Source organism: Cydia amplana, chromosome 15 (genome assembly GCF_948474715.1).
Source record: "Cydia amplana chromosome 15, ilCydAmpl1.1, whole genome shotgun sequence".
In the NCBI taxonomy this organism is placed as follows: domain Eukaryota; kingdom Metazoa; phylum Arthropoda; class Insecta; order Lepidoptera; family Tortricidae; genus Cydia; species Cydia amplana.
This window is the reverse complement of record NC_086083.1, coordinates 12,231,293-12,254,940: the sequence shown is the minus strand read 5'-3', so window position 1 is coordinate 12,254,940 and position 23,648 is coordinate 12,231,293. Positions and strand designations below refer to the sequence as shown.

Sequence of the window (23,648 nt, the reverse complement as noted above, 5' to 3'; positions counted from 1 at the left end):
CAGTGATTTTATTTAAAACTAGACGTACCAATTCTTAGGAATTAGGTTTTGAGCAGGGCAGAGCCTAAGTGAGCGTAGCAAAATACTAGGACAACGCTAAAAAGATTAAAACGTCTTCTAATGTCATGACTGATATTTACGGCACTTATTTACCTGTAACATGGTAGTTGCTAACAATTATTGTGTTCACCGCATTAAACATCGAGAAAAAGTTTTAATTGATAATTCAGTTTCACGCGCTTTTATCTTTTAGTTATAAACAAAGTTATATACCTATACTCTGACGCTTCAGGACTCGCGCTAACTTCACAGGGAGAGTTTCTAGTTTCACCACCGTCACAGCCTTATCTTGATTAACTTAACTAAGCAAGGATATTTTGTCTGTTTTATTTCTCTTCTTAAATAAATTTGTTCGATGCCAAAAAAGATAATTAATTAATTAATTTTATCCATTACATAACCTATCAAATCAACACTTTTTTCAGTAATTGGGTAACTTACCTTTAATTAATTCACGATCGGAAAATCGGATAAAACAAATGATAAAAACTACCAGCAATTAAAGGAATCGGGTCGAATCCGATTGAATTGAAATGTTTTCGATACTGGTATATTTCCATCGGCCCAAGGTGGCTAAAGTAGGCGATTCGTGAGGTCAATCACGTACTGTGTTATTTACTACCTATTCCACTTCAAGCAACCAGACCAGTATAAATCTGATCCTCGATCGGAAGTTGCTGTATAGTATCTAGAGACCAGGTTATTTAGGAGCAAGCTAAGGGCGTGATCGTGATTTGTGAGCAAGGTGTGAGCGCAGACTTGCTAACGTACCCGTGAATATTCGCTGTCAAAGTTTTCATACTGTTGGATGTTGAATTGAAACGTTAAAAATTCGTTAATAAAGTTAAAATCCCGTAAACCAAACAATAGGTACAAGGTTCGCCACATCTAGTTTTCAGATGGTCGGTTGTTTTAGGCTGCGTGTATGACGTTGTGGTTTTGTACGTCGACACTTATCGCCTTAGATATAGCGCTTAATCCGTCTCTATTAAAGCACCATAAACAGGACCATAAAACACCTTCTAATACATGTTAGAAGTTACGAACAATCGGTTGTTATCTACGCGACGAATAGGCAAGCATTCGCCTCCTAGGGAGCAACGCACTCGCTCAATGCAGTCGCGATGGCCTCGGCCGCACGCGTCATACGTTCTGTGTCATGTCTACGAGACCTTATTAGAAAACTAATAGGGGTTTGCTGAGAAACTACTATGAGAAAAGCGATCTTAAAGACGTGTCTCTTTGTCTTTTCAGGTTTATATTTACGACAATTCGTCCTTGTTTAGAGACGCTTTGACAGCGAGTTTAATATTGGGTGCTGAATTTACACTTACTTCTAATTATTGGATGTAAGTGTATACTAAAAAACATTTAGGGATTGTGACTACATGGTCGTCAGCGCGAAGTACGTTTCACTTTATTGTCGTGGAATAATTGAAAATGTATAACCTAACCACATACCATATGACGTTATCCGTATAGGCCTGCCATAGACTAGGAATCCTCTAGACTGAGTTTAGAGCAATTATTTCATGAAACCGATGCTGCCAAAAATACCGTATAAGTGGCAGAGGGGGTAGCGTTACTATGCTCAGTCTAGAGGATTCCTAGTCTATGAGGCCTGCTGAATATTGTATGAGTAAATATGTAAGAGTATTTGTGTGGAACAATTGCAATTGTTTTGAGTTATTTCAAAACGTAACTTAGAATTCAACGGAGCTTCGATAGCTTGAATTGAGAAGTAATCAAACTCTTTGAAATGCTAATATCTGGCGCCGCATCGTAAATTTGTCTACATCAAAACACACCCACGCAACTATCGTCCAATTTACTAAAGCTTTCTCCAAACTAATAAACGTGACAACCATGCGTTTAACTACAGTTATATACGTAAGTACGTATTAACATTACAGGCCTCAATTCAACACAATAGATATGGCCCGAGTACCCGTAGCATACATCGGCTTGTCTATTCACAAGGCATTTTGTTGTCAAGTTAGCTAGTATAACTTGACTTGTAACATTGTTGACAACTTCGTGTAATTAAACATTAAACTTATACTGGCTGGTTGGCTTGCAGTAGTTGCCCTAACTATCGTGAACACGAGCCCAGGACAAACGGTTCTATATAATGCTATCTATATGCCAAGAGACGAGCGACACACTTCGATACAATGCTCTGATGGCTGTCAGTGGAAAATATCGCAGAACGAAAGATAACGAGTAGATATACCGAGGCGGCAGTAAAAACATTCATGTGAAAACAATTTTCACGTCACGCGAGTTTACAGGTTTATTAATGTTATTTAATTAATATTTATTATTTATTATCACTCTTATCGATCGTTAAGCATTTTATGTAGCTTGAAAATTGAAATTGAAAATAGCCTTTAATAACAACCTTATAATAGTTATTTTCGATACAAGTGCGAAAAAGAGGAAATTCGAAACGAGTGGCGATAAATTAAAACACTGTAATTACTTTACAGTACATATGGGGCTACTTTTCCGCACTAGTGCGTAAAATAGCACTTTTCGTGCGATGTCGAAACTTTAAAGTGCCATATGTACTGTAAAACGTTGTTCGATACACGTGCGAATAGGTAATTCGCAACTCGTGTCGATTTAAAACACTCCCTTCGGTCGTGTTTTAATTTATCGCCATTCAAATTTCCTCTTTTTCGCACTTGTATCGAAAATAACTATTTCATCTTAATACTAATTAAATAACTATAAAGAAATGATTGTTTTATGAAAGTAAGTGTAATAAAATAATTATCTTGTCTTCGCCTCCGAGATTTATCCTTTACATGGTAGTTGTCTAGCTATGCAGCAACCTAACGCACAAGTATTTAGAGTAGAAAGAGAAAACAAGATTGTTGTCTCTTTCTCCCATTGAATGCTCCCCACTCGCCACACCCGGGAGCAGCTTCATTGTTTTCAGAGACGAAACTATAGGAACAGCAACATTGAACTTAAGGGGGAAAAAATAAATATTCAAACCAAATGAAATTAAGTGGAGGGAGGGCCCTTAAATCTCCTCGGCGAAGACAAGATAATTAAGATCGAACTTCACTTCAGGTAAGTTCGTTTGATCATCTAATTATCTTGTCTTCGCCTCCGAGATTTATCCTTTACATGGTAGATGTTCAGATTTTCAATGTTGCGTCGTGTAATATAGTTATAGGTAATAAAATAGGACACAAAAGGAAACTCATCAGTAATATAAGGTATTTAAATAATGTATTAATTTTTACACAATCTAAATATCACATTAATACATAACATATTATTCTGGTAACAAATTTGTGTTTGAATCAACAATTGGTCTGTCATAGAAATTTGCAAACACGGCTGATTGCCCAGACCAACCAGCAGATCGTCTTATGACGTCGACACTTACACCATTACGCGCAGCGGCAGAAGTTGAAGCGTGCCGCGTGCTATGAGCTCCGAATATGGAAGTGTCGACACCACTAGCCTGAAGAGTCTGCTTGATCCAACGACCTATAGTCTCGGATGAAGCAGCTCTGTGCGGTTTTTTATGTGTTAAGAATAAACGATCTTCATTATCAAGTCTAAGAGATGATGTAAATGACAAGTATTTATTTAGCACCGTCGGTGGACAGATGTTTAAATTTTGATTGAAAAAGGGCAAATTAAAAACAGGTTGAGCACGGCCGATACCAGAAGTTTTAATCAAATCTGAAACTGTGATTATTATTCGATCATTGTACGATTTAATATTTGTTATTCGAATTAATGAAAGTGTCTGGGTCCTTTGTCCAGACGCTAGCGCTAGTAACATGACTAACTTTTTTGTTAATTGTTCTAAATCATTAGTATCATTATCAATGGTTTGTAAGTATTCTAACACTACACATGGGTTCCAAGTAACGTTATAACGCGGGAACACGGGTTTCAATTTAAATATTCCTTTAAAGAACCTTTTAACCTTTTCATCCTGACCAACACTATGGGGAGAAATCAATGAAATCGCTGACCTATGATTATTAAGAGTTCCATAAGAGGCTCCAGACTTAAAACATTCTGTTAAAAAATGTAATAGAAAAGACACATTTATATCATAGGGAAAGTGATTATGAGTTTCGCAGTAAGACCACCATTGCCGTAAACTAGAAGAATATTGAGACTTTGTATTTTTCGCCAAGGAAGCGAGCATAATATCTGCAGATTCTAATGATATTCCTTGCCTGATGAAGGCTTCCCGGATAACACACTCACAGCCAGGGAAAGCTGACGATGAAGCGGGTGTGTTAGTCTGAAAGACGAACAAAGAAGATTTTTATTAGGAGGCAATATCAATATATCACATATAGATAAGGCCTTAAATATGGGATACCAAGGTTGGGACGGCCACTGCGGTACAATCACGATGCCCGTCGCTTGATCAGTTACAATTTTATTTAGAACCTTCAATATTAAGGAAAATGGCGGAAAGGCATATAAGAAATATGAACTCCACTCTATCGTAAAAGCATCAATATTGTAAGCAAATGGATCTCTTTTCCAAGACACATATAAATGACACTTTGCATTTATCCTTGACGCAAAAAGATCAATCTCCGGCTGACCAAAGGTTTCTACAACCTTTGCAAAAGCATACGCTCCTAATTCCCACTCCGTATCGACGTTAAGTTTCCGGGATTCACTATCAGCCTCCACATTTAATGATGACTTTATATATGACGCGAATATATGTATATTTCTTTTTTCACACCATTTCCAAATCATGTTCGATACCGAATTTAAATGAGGATATTGGATACCCCCCATGCGATTGACGTATGATATAGCTGTGGTATTATCCACGCGTAAAAGAATTTCACAACAACTTAAGTCTGCAGCAAAAGATTTTAATCCAAAAAATACTGCTAAGAGTTCTAAGTAATTAATGTGCTTACAACTCTCTGATGAGGTCCAAAGACCTCCTGTCTTTTCACCATTACATGCAGCCCCCCAGCCAGTGGTTGAGGCGTCCGTGAAAATTTCCAATTTGTACTTGTAGTGCTTTATAGGATTTACCGACGATAATATACTTCTCTTCCACCAATTTAAATCATCTATCAAAGTTTCTGGGATAGACATAAATGAGTCGTAATTGTCATTATTCTTTAATAGTGCCAAGTACTTAACCCGTTCAAAAGACTTGGTGTATAACCAGCCGTAAGCCATAGCGGGACACGCGGCGGTAAGCGAACCAAGGAAACGCGCAAAATCTCTGATTCGTATACTTTTTGTAAGCACCATATTATTTAAGCGTTTCAACAGACTCTGACGTTTACAATTAGGTAATTCCAAGGTCATTGACTCTGAATTAAGGACAAAACCTAGAAACTTACATGACGTGGAAGGTGTAAGCTTACTTTTTTTATAATTAATTACAAATCCAAGACGAGTTAAACACTCAATTGTATGATTGACGTTTTCCATACACATCTCTTCCGTATCTCCAAATAAACACAGATCATCTAGGTATCGTACAGACTTATAACCACGAGCCCTTAAGTATCCTATTACTGGCTGCAATATTTTGGTAAAAATGTATGGAGCCACAGACAAACCGAAAGGCATAGCATTAAACTCGAATAGTGAACCCTCGACAAAAAAACGTAGATATTTTTGGTGAGAATCATGAATTGGTACTAATAAATAAGCTTCCTTCAGATCAATTGTAGCCATAAAACATCCCTTTGAAATTAGTCTAGTTGCAGTTCGAATGTCTTCCATCTTAAAGTGATCTGTATTTACGAATCTGTTTAACTTTTTGAGATTTAGTATAAAGCGCATACTGCCATCACTTTTCGGTACTAGGAAGACATCCGAAACAAATTGGCCAGTAGAAGGAAAACATTTTTTAATTGCCCCAATCTCAATAAAATGTGCTAACTCCTGTTTAATTGCAATTAGCTCACTTTTGGAAAAAAGTTTTTTTGGATAATCGCTTAGAGCTTGTTTTGGTTCAGTGATAAATGGGATCTTATATCCTGAAACAGCACGTAAAATAAAATTATCATTCGTAAGCAAACGCCATTCCGGTAAATAATGTCGCAAACGACCTGCGTGTACCTGAGACTGTAAGTCTAATTGCGGTCCCAATCCCGATAGGTTGAACGATGCGTCTGCGGCGGGTGACGTCGAGCGCGCGGTGGCGGCGGCGGCGGAGGCGGCGGGGGTAACGTCGACCGGGCGCTCGCGTCGGTAGTTCGCGCCGCCGATTCACGAGCTGGTGCGGAGGGTAGGTCGTTGGCGGCCCACCGACACGACGCGGGTAGTATTGCCTGGCTCGTTGTTGCCGCGGTCGATAAGGCGGTGGGCCTGTCGAGTTTAACCCTGCGTTTGCAGATGTCGATGCTTGTATAAATTGACTTGTCTTCTTTATGCCCTTTGAGGTGTTTACTAAGTCGCCCAATTTGTCACCGAACAAAAAACTATCTCTTTTCCTGTCCTTAAAGGATTCAATGAGAGATTTATCAACCAGAGGTATAATGACTGATCGACGGGTGTCGGTTTCCGCATAATGAGAATCGGCGATTAGTTTGCCGGCATCATTCAAAGTAGATATCACCTCGGCAATGTCAGGGTTCTTCTTTAATAAATATGTCAGGGCCTTCCCGACAGCCGCAAGAGCTCTCCCAAGCTGATCCTGCTTACCATATAATCGCTTGTCCCGAAGGCGGCAAGTCTCCACCAGCATTGCTGCTACCTCTGGGTTCAGTGTAGGAGCTTTGGCCAGAGGAACATTGCTGGGAAACAAATATTTTTTCAATAACTCCTCCCGCGTTTCCTTTTTTAAGCCGTTTATCAAAATCTGTTGGAAACGACTGGCGATGTCAGGTTGCAGGTCCACTCCAAATTCACCTTGCTCGGTTTCCGTTTCGCCAAGAGCTTTTATTAAATCTGGGTCAAAATTATCCGCGACCTCTTCATTGGCGGAAGAAACAACAGGATTGGTTTCTTCTAAAACCTCAGCATCCACATTCGTAGGACTGAGATGTTCTGTAACAATTTACGAACATAACGTAAAAATAAAAATGTAACAATTATAAAGGCCAAATGCTCGGGCGCGATGATCTCACGCGCATTAAACGGGTTACCAAATATTGCAAAAAAGAGGGTAGCCTGCAGTTGCGGTACCTATATTGCTCTCGGCAAATACCAAGCGTTATTTTTCCAAATTAACAGTAAGAAAGGCAGAAAGCCTGTTCCAATATTCTTTTGAGATAGGTACATAACCCGAAGAATACAACGGGTTTAAAAATATGTATAGGACAAACATTTTTCTACCGAAGAATTCAACGGTAATAAGTCGAATACTGCAAAAGTGGCCCGTGGAATGCAACGAATAATCATTCGCATAGATGCGTACTGTGTAGGCAATTTTTAGCCCGAAGAATACAACGGGATTTATAAATATTTAAAAATATCATTTCTTTTACCGAAGAATTCAACGGTAAAAGCAATAAAACACGGCGAGCTGAGGGGCCATAATATTAACCTTCGGGTGGCACATCTTCATCTTCACTACTGGAGCTGGAGTATATAATACGCCGACGTTTCGGTCTTCGATCCTCTTGAAACATCCGTTCGTAATCCTCCATTAGCCGGGCCCATTGTTCTTCACCGGTTTCTTCATGACGACGACGTGACATTTTTACTTATTAAACGTAGGTAGGTTTATTTCACTTGTGCAGTCGGTGCGCACGCACAGACAAGAATGAAGCTGCTCCCGGGTGTGGCGAGTGGGGAGCATTCAATGGGAGAAAGAGACAACAATCTTGTTTTCTCTTTCTACTCTAAATACTTGTGCGTTAGGTTGCTGCATAGCTAGACAACTACCATGTAAAGGATAAATCTCCTCGGCGAAGACAAGATAATTAAGATCGAACTTCACTTCAGGTAAGTTCGTTTGATCATCTAATAATCTTCTTCTTCTTCCTCGCGTTATCCCGGCATTTTGCCACGGCTCATGGGAGCCTGGGGTCCGCTTGACAACTAATCCCATGATTTGACGTAGGCACTAGTTTTTACGGAAGCGACTGCCATCTGACCTTCCAACCCAGAGGGGAAACTAGGCCTTATTGGGATTAGTCCGGTTTCCTCACGATGTTTTCCTTCACCGAAAAGCAACTAGTAAATATCAAATATTTCGTACATAAGTTCCGAAAAACTCATTGGTACGAGCCGGGGTTTGAACCCGCGACCTCCGGATTGAAAGTCGCACGCTCTTACCGCTAGGCCACCAGCGCTTGTAATAAAATAATAATGTTTATAGGTATTAGACACCGGTTGTTTGGTTGTCTTGCTCTCTAGCATAGGCCTCCCCAAGTGTTCTTCATAACGATCGCTCCATTGCTAACCTCTTCTAACATGTTCTTGCCACCTTTTTGATATCGTCTTCCCATCTTCGATATTGTCTACCTCTCTCTATTTTATGTAGCTATCGATGCTTAAAGATGTGTAGAAATTTAATTTGTATCAACACGAACAATTGTATCATCTCAAACCGAACAGCGTTAAGAACGCTAAATTACAAACAATCAGTTAAGGTCGCGAAAATTGTGATTCAATGTGCAGATGTCATTCATTGATAATACGTAATACTTCGGATTTTTACCTTGTCAATTGTCATGTTCTAGCCCAATATATTTCAGTATCGCTCACGTAAAAATTGTGACAAATAGTTTTCCGTAAAGCCTTTAAACAATTTCTAACGAACACTTGTCACACCACCAGGTGACACAAGTTTACTATGGTAAATTAACTCTCAAGTATTACAACTACCAATTACCAAACTACTTATTTACCCAAATACCATTGTAAAAATTCATAGATCTATCGAACTAACTCTACAGGTACAGGACAAGTAACTTCATACTATGGAAGTACAAAATCTAATCTAATCGTTGTTAAAGTAACCTCTAGTTGTCCAGATAACACAATAGCGGTCGGGCAAGTGTCGATGACACTGTCATCGTGTTGCTTGCTTAGTAACTATGTACCTCTCACCGGTAGGGTTGCCAACTATTTTTTGGTGGAATATAGTATTTTACAGAATAACGTATCAAAAATATAGTACATTTCAAAAAATATAGTACTTTTAGATAAAATACTAAACATAAGTGTAATATACGTTTAATCAGAAATATAGTATTTTAGCGTACTATATATTTTTCCAAAAATATATAGTACAGAGAGCCAAAATATAGTACAATACTATATAATATAGTACGGTTGGCAACCCTACTCACCGGTGAGAATAGTAGCTTGATGGCTGCTACGCAACAGCCAAGCTACAATATAAGTAATTTTTAGGTACGTTTATCGAGATTCTTTAATTGCAGACATTGGTTTGATAATTGCCCTCGGTGTAATTAATGTTACAAAAATATTTAGGGGTAACTGCATTAGAAAATCACCCGAATTGAACCCACACTGTCGCATAACTCATTATTTTTCTTGTTTTGTGCGAGTACCTACGACAACTACTTGCCAGAAGACCAATAAGGACAGTTACTTTGGGTATATTAAACCAAGGGATTCTTCATCAGAAACCCCGCGTCTTAAGGGTACAGTCAAGAAAGCTCTAATATTAGGAGGATAAGACATGTAAAAATGAATTTCAGATTTTCATTGTGACTGCAAAATGTTGCGATGCAAAACTCAATAAGTGAAACGCTGCACACTTCGCCATATACGAGTCCGCTGATGTACATCTTCCAATATATGTATACATTTCCGCACCTTATTCCAAAGGAATAAAGTTACAAATATCTTTTACGTCGACCCTACAATGGACTCGTTGTAGATAGCATCGAGTCGATGGCACGGCGGGATACTACACATGTCAGTACACCGCGGGAAACGTTCGTGACTGATTCATGCTTAAGGTTGAGAACTTCGATTTAGAAAACATACTAGCGACCTACATGCTAGATTCATTGGCTTCCCACAATCACATGGAAAAATAAGACGTACATGAAGCAAAAAGGATTTATCTAGTTATTTTCACAATTTTCAGTTCGCTGTTAATAGGTAACTATAGCACACACATTAAATTAAATAATTGCTTTATTCCCTGCCTGCAATTTTCCAGATTGTCCTTCTCACGGAAAAATAAAACATTCACAAAGCAGAAAGAATTTATCTAGTTTTCACAATATTCCGGACGTTGTTTCTATACCACACTAGCAATTTCATAATTGCTCAACTCCCTACCTGCAATTTACCAGATTGTCCTAGATTATGCAAGGCTAAGTAGGCGTGTATATGGGGCATTATCTATGAAAAGGGACCTTATTGTCGATGGCGCTTACGCCGCACAGCGTCGCGCGGCATTGTATTTATATCGGAGCATCGTTAATAATGGCGTAACTGCCATCGACAATAAGGTCCCTTTTCATAGATAACGTCACATATGCGAATCCCATTTTCCCTTTAAAAGGAATGTCGCGTGTTGTCCGCATATAGCGCAAACCTATGGGAATTCTCCTCGAACTGCCCATTATTATGCATTGGATGAACTTTGCTAAGGTAATTCGTTTGAAAATCGCCTGTGTTCGCTTGTAGACTATTCAAACGGTAGCATCACGTCTATTAACCAAACTTTTACCGTTATGCTGATAGTATGCAACGAACACTTCGAAATTGCAAATAAAAAGTGCTTTGTTATTTTATTTTATACGGAACGATTTAACAAGGCAACCGTTTGCCCATAACAAAGTGTATCTGCGATACTGCTTGCAGACAAAACATTAGCATTGGAAAGTATTAGGTGTGTACGCAGAACAGTTGATGGAAAGCGCGATCTAGCCTCACAAAAATTGATAAAAGAGCCTAAATTGTATCCTCCCCAGCAATGGGTTCTGTTATATTATATGGTATATAGCAACCTTCGTTAATTACGTACGCTTCAACGAATTTTCACTTATACAACCTATTTCAACGTACATAAGTGACACAGATAAGAACCAAGCTACAGCTATTTACGGCTTGAATTCATTTAGAAGGGATACGATACGTCGGACTGTAACTAGATCAGCCCTAACCCCGTTTCGCGTAATTCCCGTAATTTCCCCTCTAATAAAGGACTGCGAATCGTTGAATATTGCATTTACGCTCCGAAAAATTAAATCTAATAACTAAGTAAGCGAAGGTACATTTTCGTTAAACGTTGTATAGTATATAATATAGAATTCGCAACGTCTAAATGGTTATCCCGAAAAGTTTAAATTGGATTATAATTACCTCCAACGCTAAGTGAAATGTCTAGAAGTTACTAACCTAATTTATTACGTAGTAAGTAGTCGGCTGATTTAATTTATTCAAGTTGTTTACTTACCTCAATTTTTCCATGTTTTCAGGTAAACAAAGCTGTATGAGGAGCGCAATATAGACGGGCGTGGAGGTCAGTAAACACCGGTAAAAAGCGAAACCAATTTGCCAAATATTTATTGATTCGTGAAAATTTTGCGCGAACTTTCGTATAGTCTTTCACAATGAAACTTGTGTCGTTATGGGTGCGCGTTATACATAATGATGTCGGATAGGTAATTATTGACATATTTAATTTCTTGGAATTAAAATTAATATTATATTGATTTAAGCTAATAGTATTTTTATTAAATATGTAAAGTAAAACGGGACTTAATCGCATGCTCTTACTTTTATTTATGTCCTTACGTTTCAAACGCGACGCTTGATCGCAGTCGCAGGCAGACTGGCGATGAATTGATTTTGATTTTTCATTAAGTTTTGATTATTTATTTTAGGCTAAGGGTTGTCACTTTGCTTACACAGAAAACTCACGATAATCGTTGGATCCAATACTTATAATTTATTTATTAGTAAAAAAAATGGCCACTAACTTTTGACACCTAACTGACATACAGCATGATCAGTAACATCATAACGTCGCGGTGAGAGATTTATGAAATAATTCAAAATAGATTTGATTATCAGAGCTATTACATATACATATACATGTTACAGGCTTCATTATGCCTTTTCAATTCTTAATCATATTTCATGCTGTATATTCGTAGATACACGTGTCGCGTACATACGTTGTGTATGTAGGTACCTACACGAGAGTATATTACTGAGGTTCGTTAATGGGTTATTTTGCGCCGCCTACGCCCACCGTGATTTTGAAATTAACCATTTAAATTAACTTTGGCACGTGTTATGAAACAAAATATATTGACAAAGACATCATATATAATCCAACTGGGGAAAAATCTAATTATTTTATGAAAATTTTTTTGATTGTTTTTTGAAATCGTACTAAATAAATATGAAGTCCGTGCCCGGACTGCCCGGGCCGGGCTGCCGTGACCGGGTGGTCTAGTGGTCAGAGGGCCTACCGCGAACCACGTTCGACGTGTTGCATCCCTGTCACACTTACGTACGAATTTACAAGTGCGACAGAGAGACAACACGTCGAACGTGGTTCGCGGTAGACCCTCAGGACGTTAGCCGCGTAAGCTGAAGACGTAGGTTCGATTCCCGCCTCGGCCACAGGTGGACTTGGTCACTTTTTCTTTAGTGTATGATATCTGTTTCACTTTATAATCCTATATATGTAATTTTCCTACACAGTATGTGTGTAATAACAAGGAGGTACATACTTAAATAATCTCTTCGGTTTCCGCGATTATAATTGACGAAAGTACACTTTCTTTGTTGTATGTGAAATTGATAATTTGTTGACGTAGCAGTACATGGCGTGAAAATTTCGCGTGGTCGGATTCTAAGTCTTCTTGAAAAAAAAAACTAATTAGTCCTGTTAATGACTCATTTACAATTTCAACAATAGACTCATTTGCACATACTAATGCAATTAAGTAATTATCTGGCAATAAAAATGTTGTATTTGTATCTGTAATTTTAACGCCAATTCCTAACCATAAAAAAAAAATCCCAATTAAAAATCATGAATGTGTGAACACGAATAGCCGATGAATCAGCAATAAAAATTCACACTTAGTAGAAACAATGTTTGGCTCCGAAAAGGTAAAACAATTTACTACTTATATTTCATTTTTTGTGTATATAAAATTGAAAATCTCTTTATTCAGGAATAAAGCCATACGACATAATTATCTTCACTATTATTAATCTATTTATTAGATTATAGTTTTAGTGATGTCTGAAATTTTCCATACCCCATGCTTTAGTTTTAGTTCATTGTTATTTGAATCAAAGCCCCCGCTTCTTAGTATTAATGAAATTGCTATCATTTTGTTAATTAGCTGAGAATCCGAGATACACCTACCAAATTAACCGCGTCATGAATGGGGGAATTATAGACTTTCTGTATATTCGGTAAGAGCCATCGACATATTGCGATCCAACAATAAAAAGGTCTTAACTATCCTGTTCACTGTCACTGCAATTAGCCACCGTTGTCTGATTTCAATAGAGTCGGAATTCCTTCGAAATTTACTAGAATTAAAGCTGGTTCACTAAAGTGCACGATATTCTTTATATCAGGCGGTCTAGCATGAGTTGCGTTCTCGCGCGCGACTCCATACATCATGCGCGACTTCAAGTATGGAGTCGCGCGCGAGAACGCAACTCATGCTAGACCGCCAGATATGTTGACTGCGCCTATATTCCCATCGCTCGTACAACTATAGTATTTCCAAACGAACCAGTGAAATAATGACCGTGAGATTCGCAACACCTATGTGTACCATGGATCACACTTGGACTGGGTAACCCTAAGGCTAGCTAGGCAAGCCATGAGAATTACAGCTGGCTCGTACTCTCGGCATGACGTCGTTTCGCAGCACTCATTGTGAGCCGTGGGACGTGGGACCGAAGCACATGTGCTAGAAATATGCTTGGCTTCTAATTATCCAAAGAAACCATTTTTTAACATCCGTATGAATGCAATTGCGTGCATGTCTAGATTGAAACGTGACTTGTTTTCGATGAAAATGCTACTAGATATCGGTTCATTAGTTCATTACGAATTAAAACGCTCTTTGCGGTTTTTCTGTGTTCATCTGGAAAGTGTTATTCCCCGACATTACCTGGAATTATATAAATGAGGCACCTAAGGGAAACATTTTGAGTTTATGTTACTTGCAAACGCTTAACTGCAAGCTTTTTTTTGCAAGGATCTGGTCAGTGTACCGTTCTTCTGTAGTAGGTAGGTACATCGATGATGATGATCCTTCCGGCCGATTTCGACCACGGCGACCACTTCGACTCCTAGTTTCCTCGGCGCTCGTGCGCCCAAAGATGGCTGACGAAGCTGAACTTCGCGGTGAACCCCCGGGCACATGTATTGATATGTATGTGGATTGTGGGTAGGTACATGGATACAAGTCCTCGGAAGTTAACTTTTTTTGTTTGCCATTTTCGAACCTAAATTACCAGTTTGCGGGTCGTTTACCATGATATTGTGAAGCAGATTCGTGTTTCGTTGCTATCTGGTATCTTGGTAATTTAAAAGGGTTGAACGTAAAACGTTCTACTTTACGACTCCTCTTTGACACTCTAGAGTCTCTAGGTATAGTAGGTATTGTCTGTATAAGTATATATAACTGCTGACAAAAGCGTCTGTATATTCAGTTTGATAACGACAAGTCTAGATTTCTCTGTTTTATTTAAGTTTCTTTTGTCTTTATCTCCGTTGTTCTCAGTAACATTGTCGTGTCTGCTCTGAAGATTTCTAATGTAGACTCACTTAGAAACTTCTATTCACATTTGAGAGAAGCCGTATTCAATAATGCTCTACGTTTGAAGTAATTCATTTCATTTCGTATTTTGTCTGACGCCCACGCTAGCGACGGCTAGGCTAGTCAAAAGAACGTTTCATTCTTCTGACTAGTTTTGTAAATTTATTATTGTTTTGGTCGTTTTCTCCAAACTTGTCTTGAAATCGTATTCGTTATTGACTTTGAGACGTTCTATTGCTTATTATCGTTGTAGATTCTCTAACGGGGACACAATGATTTGCCCCGCCCGCTTCAATGCCAAATGTCTCAATGACACTCACCTGCGTAACTAGCCTAATATTAAGCTCCGGAATGTTTCCACCTCAAATCGACCTCCACAGCCAATTAATTACAACAAATAAAATAACGAAGCCAATTAAGGTTCTAATTCAAATTTTCCGTAGAAACAGCCGTACACATGTTTCGCCTTCGTCGATTTCGCCTTCGTTCGCAAGTGCCCCCTTTGGGGTGGCGCGTGACGCCACGACCGCCCCCGCGGGTCCCCCGTCCCCTAAAAATAGACGGCTGAGCCCGGGAGCGCTCAATGGAGGCTCCGAGTGCCCCCTGCCCCGGGCACCAGACGAATGAGGGCCATTATGATTCCGAGCATGCATTCACAGGCCGACGTATAGCATATCAACCCCGTGTTTGTATTTTTATAAACAAATGACGTTGCGCTTATGCAACTACCGCGAAAATCCTCTTGTGCTGTTTCGCAATGTTATGATATTTTGCGCTTTGAACCTCATTTGAATATTCAACGCTGCCGAACTCGAATGACATTGACTCGAACACGACTCGTCCGGAATTCGATCCATCCGACAATTGAACTTCAGACGTATTAATAAGCAATAAGCCGCGGGATATTTGACGGGCCGGCGATAAAAGTATGATTGCCGAATTCCAGACCGTAAGGGCTTGCAGCTTGCCGGGGTATCAAACGTTTTACGGCGTATGCGGGCATAAAAATAGACCCGCCAGACTTTGTGACTCTGAATGGCGAGCCCCCTCGGAGAGGGTGGACTCGCCCGCATCGCTTAAACAATGTACACATTTCGATTAACGACGCCAACAATACCGGCGTATAGTTTATCAAGGGCCTTGGTTCTCGAACACACCTGGATATGTGAGACATGTGAGTACTGAGTACGTCAATAAACACATAAACAGTATTTTCGTGGAGCGTTACACGTGACGCAAGGTTACAGAGTTACGTCGCAACGCCTGAATTATGAACGTATTATTTACATATGAGGTACTATATAAGGTTTCGGGAGACTAAAAGTTTGCCGTTTACTTTTAGTATCAGCAAAGGTTTCTACGAAATGTCAACTAGATACACTCAAGTTTCGAAAGACTTCTAAAGAGCCGGTAAATGTTCAACAAATTTTACTTTGTTTAATGTCATTATGGGACGTTCTGTTCAATTTAACAGTAGCCAGCGTCATATTTAACTTAAAACGCTTTATTACAGTACTTCGTAATAATGTATTAACACTGTGTTTTGCTTGACAATGCCATGTCTTAGATAATAACTTACAGAAAAACAACAATCCACAAAAGAATTGTCTCTTAAACAAAAAAAAAAACGAGTAATCGCACGTGAAACTGTAACCAGACGGCAATAAAGAGCTTAAAGCCTTTGAAATGGAAGGGGACAATGCGGCCTAAACCTGTTTAAATATGTAACCGGGCATTAGTGTCACGCTGCCCTCATCTATTAGACAGGGGTATGCTATCGATTGGGTGCCCATAATCTACTTTACACCGATGCCCTTAATAGCAGTGTTATATAATGTTATACATGTATTGTGCGCTTTGCTATGGCAAATTTTCTGTTTCGGCCGCCGCCACATCCTCCTTGGGTCTGCAATTGCGGCTCTTCAAGACACCTTAGTGGAACCATTAGACTTAGACCAGTCAAATAGATATTGTGGCTCTTTGAGTCAAACACTTTGACAATTTCTAAAACTGATGATTTTTACCGTGGTTGGCTCTTCTCTTTAAAAGTTTGCCGGCCTCTGGCCTAGCGTGTTAATAAAACATGTACTTACCTAACATAGCATTATTGTCGCGCTACTCTCAACCATTTGGCAGGGGTAAAGCAATGGGGCAGGGCAGGGGCAGGCAGGGGCAATCGGTGGCCTTTCTATAATAAAGAGTACTGTAAGAGTAAAAACACCGGAGCACCATTTAAAACAATATTTATTAGGGAATCACAAATATGAGAGTTTAGGTTTTAGATAATAGGCGACGTCGTTCACGCTCAAAACCGATCTACAAGATGGACGACGTCACTAGTGTTACCGCATTCCCGGTTATGGTAGTGATGTGAAGCATCGATAAATGACGATTCCGCCTTTTAGTACGAATATCATGAATCATGATTGAACATCGTCGTCTTACCTAAAATTGCGATGTCTACATCTAAAGACCAAGTACCAACCACAGGTAGAGGTGAAACGCACGGCCTCTAGATGAGTTGGGTAACAACTCGTGCTTCCGTTTCCAATGCGCTGTTACCTTCAACTTTGAGGACAATACGCGCTGAGACTGGCCGTTTTGTTGGCCAGTGGCGCATGCGAATTGGCAAATTGGTAGGTGCGTTGATAAAAAATATTGATTTAATAGTTTAGAAACGCAAGAAACAGAAAAAATAACCAATTTTAGTGGAATTTGCGCGCTTGCACGTGCTCGTGCGTGTTTTCTTGGATTCAGTAGATAATATGGTATTAAGATACGGCCAAAGAATTTGATTTATGTGCCACATCATAGGTAACCTATCACATTGACATTAATATGATACGTCTAGCGGTATCAAATTTCTTGACTGTACTGTAGTGCAATTAAGTATTTTATGTGAAAACTTAATTGTTGGTATATCTTAAGAAAACATGAGTGAATAGGTAAGTGATGAAGAAGGAATACATTTTTCGGGTTCTCTAATATGTTCTCACTGCTGAGGTGAAAAGTTTTGTGAACTACACGAGATCAAAGTTATTTACATCTCGTGCGCTTTTGAGTCCCTTACTACGCTCAAGATTCTAAATTAGATTCACGAGCGTAGAAAGTATAGAATCTTTCGCTTGCACGGGACTCAAAATAAGCACTCGAAGAAATATCAAACTTTGATCTCTTGTTGTACAAATAACTATTTTTATGTCGAAAACCTATAATACCTTCGCGTTGTAAGGTTTCATTTGTCTTATATTTACACCATTTCTTGTATGTTATGATATACTAAGCTAGATCTTTAAGTTTCTCCTTTCATTTTCATAAGCATATCTTTTACATATCCCCTTATTTCAATATGTTATCGTAACGGTAAGTACTTATTTCTATTTTGCTTTTATCTCCGATCACCGTGCAGTACACAAACAGTGTTATCTACTTATCTGTACCGATATGTATGTATGCATAACGATACGCACCTTGTTCACGAGGGCCTGTTACAAACGGTTTTTCATGCGAGATTATCGACATAATAAAGTTGGTTCACTTCACACCCTACATGAATTGATAGAAGGTATAGCCTTACTTTATTAAACTTTTAATTGGACGCGGGATCCTCTCTCGCATATGACTATACAGCCACGGACGCAAGTGTGGCCACCAGGATGCTACTTAAAACATGTGACACAGATGAAAAGGCCTATTAATGTATACGTATAGAACGCAGTAAACGCGATCCTGATCAGTATTCGCGTATAGCCACAAACGTATATATGCGACTGTGTGCGTGTCTCATTGAGCTGGCTGGTATCGAGCCCGGCCGAGGGGAGGCGACCTTGACCGTGACTCCCGGCCTAGGTCCTGACGCCCCGGGATAGGGCTGCCGCCTGCCGCTCACACAACTTCACAGCTCCATTGTTATTTTAGACGAAAGTTCGATTAGGTTCCCTGATAGAACGGTGTTTACTTAATGTTTCAATCATCCGATACGCTATTATTAGCGATTTTGTTTACAGATATCTTAATTTTCAATAGTTTCCTGTTATAGAAAAAGGATGAGGATCTGTAATAAGACCTTAATTTGTCTTTGACAACCCTATTCAATTTGCGTCGTACGTAAACAAATTTTCTTCCCATCAATACGCTTATTATGAGAGGAAATCGGAAATGTATGTACCTACACATTCACGTCTTACCACTTATTTTATTATACCGCATGTGTAAATAAAGTGATCATTTTTCATCCGTGAGCGCGTTCAATCTATCAACTGCCGAGTGCCTGTCGTGTCTGCTTACGTTAACCGGAATTTTTGTGCGTGCACCCAAATAATTCTAATAAAACTGTATCGAAGGTTATGGGGTACTGTGAATAACAAAACCGGGTTCCTTTAAACTTGGGAATGGATGTTATTAGGAAGGAACGTGCTTCCACTACCCCGAGGAGTATGTATGTATGATATTTACATGTATAGTGTCGTAGCTGCAGGAGTCGTATGAGTCGGAGTCACATTATGTACTCAGTTGTGTCTTAGTCCCATATTCAAAAGTTCAACCCTCTTATAACTATTGTAGGTACCGTAAATATGAGTAATGAATGTTTTCATTAAGTTAAGAGTTATTGCATTTGACGTGGTCTTGTCGTTATGTTTTCAAGTGAATGGTATAGGCGTCATACCTACTCATAATAAATGTTTTCCGCGAAACAGCGGTTGTTAAGTACATTGCATGCATACGTCATCGTCATACATTAGCAATAAATAGGAAGATATTTGGATAGGTGCTACATTATCAGAATACGGGCGTGTACACTATCAAAGTAGAACTTATTAAACATACCTAGTAGAAATATCCGTTACTTGTGCATTTTTCGCAACAAATAGATGAGCTTTTTTTACAAAATACCAGTAGCATGAAAGTCGTCTTTCGTATTTTTCTATGTTTTTAAACATGAACAAAGGCATGCAATCTCTTGTTGCATATAATCTAGCCCATTTCACTAGGACGATACAGTTGAACTTTCTACTTCTCGACCAAGACAACATCAAATGCCAAGTTAAGACGATACAGCGTACATAGAAATCATGGAACTGATTTTATCATTTCTATTGTGTCTTGTATATTCTTGCGTGTATTTATTTCGATACGCATCAACATTCTGACACCATTCTAGTATAGGGGACGTGTGCGCCATTTTGATTCGAATTCTAATACAGATACAGTCCTTTTCGTGTTAGGCAGATAGACGGCCGCTTGAGCTAGAAATAAGTCATAAGCAGCTCGACACCTAGCCAGATCATAGATATATCATATATTGCTAAATTATTTTGTTAATAAAATATACCAATTATATATATATTTTATATATTGTTGTTTATTGTTTATTGATCAAATAAGTAACACAGCATTACAGTATAAAACCAAGGCACTGTGAAACTACAAATATAAAAGAAAAGATACAAAGAATAACAATATACATAAAAATTAAATTAACTAAATATTAGATTTGGGCGACGACGTAACAGCGTGGCTCCGTAGCGTCGTCTGACTCGGCGTGGGGTTCGGCAGGTTGCCCCGGAATCGCCGAAACACCACGCCCTTCGGCCAGAAGTCCGCGCTTGCGATGGTGTCCTGCAGCGGCCGCGGCACGCGCACCACAAATGAACTGAAGTGCACATAGTGACGCGACTGTAGCTGGTGCACCCTCAGCGTGTAGCCAGTCTTCCGGCGGACGTACTCCACCACCTCTTCGGACACGGCGGAGTAATGTAGGCGTGACACGTAAAGCGCCTTACTCGGTGTCGCAACTCGTAGGCCAGAATTAACCGGCTCCGCAGTGCCACACAGAGTCTTACGAGGCGCCCTGCGCGCTTTGCGTTTCCTTTCCATCAGTGTGAATCCCTCCTTATCCACATCGGTGCGAGAGGACTTCTCCTTAAGTGGAGCCCGTGCTTCATTCGCCTTGACAGGCGGGTTTTGATTCGAATTCTAATACAGATACAGTCCTTTTCGTGTTAGGCAGATAGACGGCCGCTTGAGCTAGAAATAAGTCATAAGCAGCTCGACACCTAGCCAGATCATAGATATATCATATATTGCTAAGTTATTTTGTTAATAAAATATACCAATTATATATATATTTTATATATATATTAGGCACTAGGCAGACGCTAAAAAGTACTTTCGAGTATAACTAGATCGTTGCGGTCAATCTATTATTGAATGCAATCAGTGTTGGCCGAAAGTTAATGCAAATTGAAAATGCTGGCCATTAACCATTATAAATTGAATCGTAAACTATAATCGTCCGATACGGTTTAAGGTTCAATTTATAATGGTTAATGTCCAACATTTTCAATTCGCATTAACTTTCGGCCAACACTGAATGCAATACTCCTATTTTTTCGACATAATAATGAAAGATAAAAAAATGGATATTTATTTAAAATGTTGACGTAGAATGTGTACATTCCCGTTTTGCTCGATACAAATCTCATTTCATCATATGCAGATTTATTTATATTTTCCGACCACGAGAGAGAGTAGGTATTTTTTTCACGTGACAGCCGGGGGCCAAATATGAAAATACCAGCCACTCCGCGTAACATTGCAATAAGTACATTTTCAGAAATTTAAAAGCGAGTGCTTGCAGGCAAATATAGGTTTACGTTTCTGAATTTCCAAATGGTAATTCGTAAAGAATAAGTTTTTGGCAAAAATTGCATTTTTGGTACAAGCTTTTATCGCTGACTGTACTTTTCTTACGACAGACAACTAATACTCATCGAGACAATTCTAAAAAACCCTAACACAATTAGGTTGCGTTGTTTCATCACAGAGTTCCTATGGCCACCTCCTGTCTCCATCATCAGATCAGCTCGATGGTACCATAATATTGCATTGTCACCCGACTTACATGTGTATGCAAAATTTCAGCTCAATCTGAAACCGCGAAGTGGATCAAATTTAACTTGCAAGATTCCATTACATTAGTTACATACTGGTCGATCTAATAAAAGCTTGTTAATAAGAAAGAGTATACAGGGTGCCATTTGAGTCGTGATCAGTAATATGTTTTTCTAACTCCATAAACAACGTGTAATTTAATGCCCCTACTCTTACTAAAATCAGACAAGATTTTTTTAATTTTTTTGTTTATTTTTTATCATTTATTTTACTTTTACAAGTGGCAATGTGGTATTTAACCAGCTTTGTAAGATATTTCAAATGAAAAATTAAATAAATTTTATTTCTAACTGGGACAAATGACAAAATTGATGTCAATGACAGTTCCGATTCAAAGAAGCGATTCAATTTACTAATTTAAATATCTTAATAAGCCATCGATATCGATTAACGACGCCAACAATACCGGCGTATAGTTTATCAAGGGCCTTGGTTCCCGAACACACCTGGATATGTGAGACATGTGTCACATGTGAGTACTGAGTACGTCAATAAACACATAAACAGTATTTTCGTGGAGCGTTACACGTGACGCAAGGTTACAGAGTTACGTCGCAACGCCTGAATTATGAACGTATTATTTACATATGAGGTACTATATAAGGTTTCGGGAGACTAAAAGTTTGCCGTTTACTTTTAGTATCAGCAAAGGTTTCTACGAAATGTCAACTAGATACACTCAAGTTTCGAAAGACTTCTAAAGAGCCGGTAAATGTTCAACAAATTTTACTTTGTTTAATGTCATTATGGGACGTTCTGTTCAATTTAACAGTAGCCAGCGTCATATTTAACTTAAAACGCTTTATTACAGTACTTCGTAATAATGTATTAACACTGTGTTTTGCTTGACAATGCCATGTCTTAGATAATAACTTACAGAAAAACAACAATCCACAAAAGAATTGTCTCTTAAACAAAAAAAAAACGAGTAATCGCACGTGAAACTGTAACCAGACGGCAATAAAGAGCTTAAAGCCTTTGAAATGGAAGGGGACAATGCGGCCTAAACCTGTTTAAATATGTAACCGGGCATTAGTGTCACGCTGCCCTCATCTATTAGGCAGGGGTATGCTATCGATTGGGTGCCCATAATCTACTTTACACCGATGCCCTTAATAGCAGTGTTATATAATGTTATACATGTATTGTGCGCTTTGCTATGGCAAATTCTGTTTCGGCCGCCGCCACATCCTCCTTGGGTCTGCAATTGCGGCTCTTCAAGACACCTTAGTGGAACCATTAGACTTAGACCAGTCAAATAGATATTGTGGCTCTTTGAGTCAAACACTTTGACAATTTCTAAAACTGATGATTTTTACCGTGGTTGGCTGTTCTCTTTAAAAGTTTGCCGGCCTCTGGCCTAGCGTGTTAATAAAACATGTACTTACCTAACATAGCATTATTGTCGCGCTACTCTCAACCATTTGGCAGGGGTAAAGCAATGGGGCAGGGCAGGGGTAGGCAGGGGCAATCGGTGGCCTTTCTATAATAAAGAGTACTGTAAGAGTAAAAACACCGGAGCACCATTTAAAACAATATTTTTCTACTCCAGCACTTAAATGTGTCAATTAAATGACTGACAGTGATATCTAAAGCAATGTCATTTGAATGCTTTGTCTATAGGCTCATAAGATGACTGCTAGCAGTCATCTTATGAGTGTAATACAACTGCTTTATTTTTTTTAAAGATACAAGTTCCGATCATCTCGATTGAAAGAGGTATGTTTTCATTTACAATAATAACTCTTTTTTTTTTAAATAATAACTCTTTTTTTTTTTAATAATAACTCTTTTTTTTTTAATAATAACTCTTTTTTTTTAAATAATAACTCAATTTTTTTTAAATAATAACTCTTTTTTTTTAATAATAACTCTTTTTTTTTAATAATAACTCTTTTTTTTTTTTTTTTGCTGCAGCTGTCA

At 38.7% G+C, this 23,648-nt stretch overlaps 2 protein-coding genes across 2 annotated transcripts in view; one reads left to right on the top strand and one right to left on the bottom strand.

The window, feature by feature from the left end:
* The window catches only part of LOC134654815 (uncharacterized), a 184,031-nt gene that overhangs the window by 27,167 nt on the left and 133,216 nt on the right, over window positions 1–23,648 (top strand). The gene's annotated exons all lie outside the window — the stretch shown is intronic.
* Window positions 4,338–7,733, bottom strand: LOC134654740 (uncharacterized). The gene is made up of 4 exons (XM_063510211.1): window positions 7,580–7,733; window positions 6,151–7,080; window positions 4,986–5,156; window positions 4,338–4,342 (listed from the first exon to the last, which is right to left on the bottom strand). Exons 1-4 carry the CDS (start codon window positions 7,731–7,733, stop codon window positions 4,338–4,340), a joined length of 1,260 nt encoding a protein of 419 aa, XP_063366281.1.

What these genes read in the sequence shown, in the direction of transcription:
- LOC134654740 (XM_063510211.1), bottom strand. Translation starts at nt 7,733, where the DNA reads ATGTCACGTCGTCGTCATGAAGAAACCGGTGAAGAACAATGGGCCCGG. An exon ending in TGAAGATGTGCCACCCGAAG is followed by an intron (nt 7,081 to 7,579) that starts GTTAATATTATG and finishes AAATTGTTACAG; the next exon opens with AACATCTCAGTCCTACGAAT. An exon ending in AATTAGACTTACAGTCTCAG is followed by an intron (nt 5,157 to 6,150) that starts GTACACGCAGGT and finishes TGTCTATCCCAG; the next exon opens with AAACTTTGATAGATGATTTA.